The sequence below is a fragment of the Bombus vosnesenskii genome, unplaced genomic scaffold, assembly GCF_011952255.1.
Source record: "Bombus vosnesenskii isolate JDL3184/JDL3185 unplaced genomic scaffold, Bvos_JDL3184-5_v1.1 scf7180000013382, whole genome shotgun sequence".
In the NCBI taxonomy this organism is placed as follows: Eukaryota; Metazoa; Arthropoda; class Insecta; order Hymenoptera; family Apidae; genus Bombus; species Bombus vosnesenskii.
Window position 1 is genome coordinate 7,247 of NW_022883011.1, and position 7,512 is coordinate 14,758.

At 38.8% G+C, this 7,512-nt stretch overlaps 1 protein-coding gene and 1 pseudogene across 1 annotated transcript; one reads left to right on the forward strand and one right to left on the reverse strand.

Moving 5' to 3' along the window:
* Positions 1 to 1,449: 1,449 nt before the first annotated feature.
* Positions 1,450 to 3,506, forward strand: LOC117237586 (annotated as a pseudogene).
* Positions 3,507 to 4,570: 1,064 nt separating this feature from the next.
* LOC117237585 (retinol dehydrogenase 13-like) lies at positions 4,571 to 5,116 on the reverse strand (the record flags this gene model as incomplete). Its single annotated transcript, XM_033501695.1, has 2 exons — positions 4,571 to 4,713; positions 4,796 to 5,116. Coding segments are annotated over 2 exons (437 nt in total), but the record flags the coding sequence as incomplete, so codon positions are not given.
* Between the last annotated feature and the right edge of the window lie 2,396 nt (positions 5,117 to 7,512).

Here is a 7,512-nt window from a genome sequence, read left to right on the forward strand (position 1 = left end):
TCCGTAACGAAGATGCGGCGGGAACTCAGGCCGTCGTCGTCTGCCGCGTCTACGGACGGCTGGTCTCGTTTCCCGACTTCCACGTGCATGGGAAACGACAGCTCCTCGCGCGTTCTCCGAACTTTGCATGATAGAAACACAGACCGTCTTGCCGTGGCCGATCTCGCGAGCGCGAACGTCGGTGGTATCGCGAACGCGAGCGTGATCGTGATCGTGATCGTGGTCGACGATGATTAATCATGCTCAACGCGTTCATCTGTGCCTGCAACTGTGATATTTGCTCGCTCAACACGTTGATTGCGGCGGCCATTGGTTCGTATACTCCAGCGTTTTGCGCTGGTGGGTCCATTACTGCCGTTACCCGGGCGGTGCGCTGAAAATCCTCCGTGAATTCTTCAGCGATCAGGTCCGCCTGCCGCAATAACCTTTCTGGGTCCGAATCGTCGACTGCCGCGAGGACACGCCTGATGCGGGCGGGTAATCGGTTCCTCCACAGCGTGAGGGTAAAATCATCGGGCGTGGCGGGGCTGGAGAGTTTTTTTAAGTGTTGGTAAAACTGGGATGGCTTTCTATCTCCCATCTCCTCGCTTTCCACCAACTTCTTTATCCGGGTCGCGTCCGTATCGGATAATTTGCGAATGAGCGCATGTTTTAATTTCTCGTAGCGTCCGATGTCTGGAGGGTTCGTCATTAGGTCTTCGACGTCCTGGAGCTGTTGATCGTTGAGGCATTTTGCCAGCGTCACGTACTTAATGGTGTCTTCCGTAATTCGCGCTGCCTCGAATTATCTCTCCAGAAGGGCAAACCATGCCGCCGTGTTCGTGGGCAGCAGTGGAGACATGCTGATCACCTGGCTGGCTATGGTTCCCTGTGTATTACTTTCCATCGTCGCGGTGCACTCAAAATCGGTGGTTAAAAACGATAGCACTATCACGGTCACCTCTTTCACTAAATATCACGTTAAATCACGTCGGGGTCACCAGTTTGAGGTGGTATGGTGATGGGTGCGTAAGGAACTACTCTTGGTGTTTTTAACGAACAATAGTTTAATTAGAACTAATCAACAATCAGAGTTAACAATTAACAACTAACAATTACACTTAACAGACAATAGGTAACAACTAACAAATAACGATAGACACCGAGAGATCATTCGACGCGTTGCTATGCAAATAGTACCGAGGAGTTACACATTTAATGGCGCAAGACAGACTGACTCTGCTTTTGTTTCGGATCGCGCAGATTCTTCCCTTCGTAGCCCATCGATATCCCCCACTAGCGTGCATTCATTAGATGTGCCGCCAGCGCTGGCACGTGTATGCTCTTCCGAGAATTCGGCGGAAAGAGTGTGAAGATACCGATGGTACATTGGGCACGTCGGTGTTGCGCTTTGGCGGCGTCGCGCTTTGCATCCGGAGCCGTTGAAAAGTTCCGTGGCCCGTGCCGCCACAGATCTATAAATTTTAATATATTATACAAAATTATTCAATTAGTTTTCATTATTAGAGCAGCAATCAGTACATGTTAACAACAAAATTATGTACCATATCGTCGTTCACTGCTATGGGTATTTGGGGTCTTACAAAAAAGAGAGGTGACAACGAAGCAATCATAACTACAAAAGAAGTTCTAATAGCAAAAGCCGATGCATTATACGAGCAAGAACAATACCAGGAAATACATGACCTTCTAATAAATTATAAAGTAATGACATTATGTATATCACTTATAAATGTAGATAATAAAATTGAATATTTTTATAGGATAGCGGTGATATTGAAATTATATGGCGTTTGTGTAGAGCAATGTATAAATTGTCTAAAATTGTGAGTGAAGTGGATGGAAAGAAATTAATTTTCGAAGCTTATGATTTAATACTTGAAGCACTTGAGATAAAAGAGGATAATTGGGCTGCACACAAATGAGCATCGATTCTCCTTAATTCTAAGACTCTTTATGAAGGAGTAAAAGCACAAATAAAAGAGTCATATAATACTAAGAAACATATGCTGGTATATTTCATGATAATATATTAATATATATATATATATATATATATATAAGTCGGATCTCGGAGATGAAAGAACCGGAGCCTTTGGAATTTTGGATAATCCCGCAACATTGTAACCTAGAGTCTACTATAGCTGTAATTGAACAATTGTAGTTATTCAACCCGATTGTAATTGTTCGAGAATTGTGATAATGAGCTTGGGCTCGAGGCGACAGTCAGTCGCCGAACGTAGCCGCGGTCACGGGATGAACGCTTTGCCTAACAAAGGTATGGAGTAATTCTATAGCTCTCCTTAAAAGAAATATTTGTGGCGACACGCGACAGTAAACATTCCAACGGTTTCTGTCCCGTGGCTCGCCACGTGCAGACCCTATTCTTCGAGTAAGATGATTGCCAGATGTCGATGCGTCTCCGCAGTACATGTTCGGCTAGCCCGAGGGCCCGTTATAAATCTTAAGGTTTAGTTAACTAAAGTCCTTCAAACGGACAAACGGTCTTTGTCCCAACTACGGGAAGATAGGGGAGACATACTTTTCAACGAGCGGCGTCTCCCACTAACAACTTTCCCTCGAGGGCGGCTGGCATCCTTTTCTAACCACCGATATGGAGATTGACCAATTAGCAGCAACGTCAATTTCCCTTACTTTCTGAACGAAGGCTTTTCTCGACGAATCCGATGATCTCGTATCCTTAGACACCCGTTATAGTTTTCCTGTGTGGCATCATCGGGACGGAAAAGGCATTCTCGCTCGCGATCTCATCGATCAAAGAGTAACGCTTTCGCGATCAGTGATTATTCTCAGACTTGGACTTTGTGAGTACGTTCTGTTGTCATCCCGTTGGCCGCGGATTCGTTATTTAGCCCGAGAGCATCGTCACTAGTGTCGCGAGTGCCGAACCGCCGTGATCAATTGTTAAGACTGTAATAATTCTATCATTGTAATAAGCTACGCCTGTGTGTACCATATCAATGGCTAATCCTCGAGAAGATTCATTTGACGCCCACAACCCCATTTCCAGTGATGATCCGACAAATATATATATATATATATATATACTTATAAATATTCCATTCCCTGACACAATGTCAAGCAATTGTATCGAATATGTTTAATGTCGCAGAGAGCAATGGAACTAAATCCAAAAGAACCAACACTTATGTACGTGCTTGGTACTTGGTGCTATCAAGTTTCTGATTTAACATGGTATCAAAGAAAAATTGCATCTGTAATATTTGGAGAACCGCCATCTTCATCATTCGAGGAAGCTCTAAAATATTTTGAAACTGCAGAGGAAATTGATCCTAATTTCTATAGTCAAAATTTATTAATGTTGGGAAAAACCTATTTAAAATTAAATTAAAAAGAGCTAGCTACGAAATATTTAAAAATGGCCCTTGATTATCCTGCAAAGAACGAAGATGATCGAGATGCTAAACAGGAAGCGCAGAAGTTGTTAAAGAAATTTTAACAACCTGGACAGAAGTTATAACCTATTATATGATAAATTGGAATTGAAGGGATAGAAGGGATAAAGAAAAATTTAGAATCTATCTTTTAAGTAGAAGTATAAAGTTTATTTACTATAATGTACAATACAACTTATGTGTGATGAGCCTGTTATACACAACATCTATTTACAGTTCCCAAGTAAAGTAAGTAGTAGTTCCCATATAAAGTAGTTCCCAAGTCTAATTAGTTTAGCGATCAGGAGAGTATTCTTCTTCTTCTTCTTCTTGTTCATCTTCATTCGTATTCCTGGGAAACCTCTGAATTGCTTCTGCTTGCAAGCTGGAGAGCAACTGGAGATATGGACGTGTTCGAGGGTTGCCTGGTCTTCGCCCCGTCCTTCCCGTCAGATGGTATAAAAGGTAGCGATGCAGGCCAAATTCCGAGATGAATTGACCACATGGGCAAATAAAGCTCACCATAACGTAATTCTGTGGTAAATTGTCACGAGATTGTCTTCTGATGTGCAAGCTATTATAACCAAGCGGGCACTCTCCCATCGTTTTGTTATAAGGCACGATCTGGAAAAATAAAATTAAGATAGGTAAATAAACAAATAAAATAAATAATTTCAAACAAATTGTTTGAAAAATCAGTGGAAGAAACGATTTGAAGGAAATAAAATACTTACTGCTCCAAGTGTGGTGAAGATGTATAAGGACGCTTTCAATCGCGAAGCGCTTCCAAACGTGAAGAACTTTCGAACTCGAAGTACTTCCAAATGCGAAGAAGAATCTGGAAAAATAAAATTAAGATAGATAAATAAAAAATAAATAAATAATAAATAAGGAAATAAAATAAATAATTTCAAACAAATTGTTTGAAAAATCAGTGGAAGAAACGATTTGAAAAATTGAAATTTCGAAAAACCCTCCCAGCGTTACCTGGGGAAAACTGTTACCTAACGAATGAACTTTGAGTTTTTGATTTCAGATGATACAGCACCAAGTTATGAGCAATTCTACTTTTTTCCGAGACACGTCCGAATAATTACTGCCATTGCCGTATTTTTTAATATTTCTCCGTGAAAATTTTATACAATATTCTTCGAATGTCATACTTTAATGTACTATTGGTTTTAATAAAGAGTATCTACAGCCAATCTACCTAAAAAGTTTTGATAAATTCCCATATATCGCGTTATTTCTGTTCGTACTATACCAGGATGGACGGCATTCACTGTAACACCAGTTCCTATATGACATAAAAAATAATGCTTTATCGATTGTATTATTTATTCAAAAATAAATTTTATTTTCTGTTAAAATGACAAAACCTTTCAATTTATTTGCCAATTCCTTTGTAAATAGAATATTAGCTAATTTGCTCTGTGCATATGCTTCGCCAGGCTCATAGGTTTTCTCATTATTCAAATCGTCGAATTTAATTTTGCCACGCTTGTGTGCACTACTTGAAACATTTACAATCCTTGATGGTGCACAATCTTTTAAAGTGTCTAACAATAAATTTCTTAGTAAAAAGTGTCCTATATGATTCACACCAAATTGCAATTCAATTCCTTGTTGGGTATACATCTTAGGACATCTCATTACTCCTGCATTATTTATAAGAATGTGAAGCTTTCTTTTCTTGTGTTCTACAATGGAAACAGATAATACAAATTATGCTATAGATCTATTGATTTAGATATAATAAGTTCAGGAAGAATTTCTTCCCAATTTAGTATTCAAAAATAGATGAACACTTTATACATATAACAAAGCTATGTTATTTCATTTCATTTCATAGTCTAACATAGTATATGGTATATATCTTTCTTAAATTGCTCTGCAAAATCCCTAATACTTTTTTGAGATGCTAGATCACATGGTCTACAATAAACATATTTATTGCTACTTTCTACTACTATGTCACGGCGTGTCTAAAAAAATGATCATTAATTTTATAAGGTTTTGAAACAGCCGCAAACATTTTTCTAAATAAATAAAACTGCACCAGTAATTAACGGCAATTTTTTAGAAATAATCAATAGCATTAATTATCAATAATTTAGTAAAACATTGTACGATTTGTTTTTTCCTTCAAGTAATATACAATGTAAACGGCATAACTGAATTTGTAACAATTCAATCATGAAACAAATATACAATAGATTTTGATAATATTGATTAAAATGCAATAGTCCATTTCTATATATTATAATTTTTCTTAGTTTATTGTCATTGTTAATTTATATTATTTTAATCATAATTAATCATAATTCATCATAATTAATCATAATTCATCATAATTAATTCGGATTCTGTTTCGAATACATGTCAAGTCATGGATATGGATGATTCAAAATAAAGAGCGAAATTTAATACTCAGAAACGTGTAATGTATTTATCGCAAATATAAAATTCTATACTTTATATTTTATATAATTGATCGTATTTGATCGTATCAGACAGTAACAGAAAATAGATGAAGACACACACACGCGCGCGCACACAACATCTTTACGATAAATCGAATTGAAAATATCGAGTTTTCAGTATCGAATCTGTGAATGCTGTTAATGTTTGTGTACTTTATTCGATTCTCATCTGACGTGGAATTTTCTAATTTTGCTGTCAGAATTACATCTGTCATAATTAATCAAATCTGAACACGTTGTATATTGTACAAATTTTTTATTTTTTTTCTGTAAATACTATAATTTAATATGTCGTTACGGAGAGCGTTATTCGTTATCAGAGATATAAAAGTATTACAAAGAACGCTTATTCATAGAAGATTTCAATTCACACATTTCAAAGGTTTGGAATTATATCTAAGCACGATTTTATTTTTTATTACTTTTCTATTATTGCATAAGATTTCTAAACTTCGTTGCAACCAGAGAAATTTTCTAATTTTAGTCGATATTAGCTTTAACTTGATAATCTGACCGCTTGCAAATTGTAAGTGCGATGTTAATATTAATGATCTGAGGTGGTATGGTGATAGGTGCGTAAGGAACTACTCTTGGTGTTTTTAACGAACAATAGTTTATTTAGAACTAATCAACAATCAGAGTTAACAACTAACAACTAACAATTACACTTAACAGACAATAGGTAACAACTAACAAATAACGATAGACACCGAGAGATCATTCGACGCGTTGCTATGCAAATAGTACCGAGGAGTTACACATTTAATGGCGCAAGACAGACTGACTCTGCTTTTGTTTCGGATCGCGCAGATTCTTCCCTTTGTAGCCCATCGATATCCCCCACTAGCGTGCATTCATTAGATGTGCCGCCAGTGCTGGCACGTGTATGCTCTTCCGAGAATTCGGCGGAAAGAGTGTGAAGATACCGATGGTACATTGGGCACGTCGGTGTTGCGCTTTGGCGGCGTCGCGCTTTGCATCCGGAGCCGTTGAAAAGTTCCGTGGCCCGTGCCGCCACAGTACCCCCTTACCAGTGATAACGCTATATAAATGAAAAATGTATAAATGTTACAGGCAAGGGTGCACGTTCGCCGGCTCCTAACGCCTATCCGAGACCCGCCTGAAACCAATCAGGAAATCGAACTCTCCTGCCCGCGCGCGTGGTGTGATGAACTCTTGAGTCCCCTTCGCTTTGTTCGTTTCGGGCACCGGGCGGTATTGTTACATTGCGCTTTTCCGTGCTATGGTGTTCAATATTATCGTTAAATAGAAATGCGGGTTTCAATCGGTCTATGGACACTATTACGTTTTTATTATTTATTTTAATAGTGAAGGTCTTTTTTCCTCGCTCTATAACCTGATACGGCCCGTCGTAGGGTGGTTGTAAGGGGTCTCCGATGACGTCGCGACGCAGAAATACATAAGGCGATGTTTCGAGGTCGCGGAACACGAAGGTTCTCTTTTCGCCGTGTCGCGTAATTGGATGAGGCCTGATTTTTCCTATTCGGTCTTTTAGGCGACTTGCGAATTCCGAATTGGCCTGTTGTTTAGTCGGTATAAAAATTCTGCCGGCAATCGTATGCCGGTGCCATAAACCATTTCGGCTGCCGTCG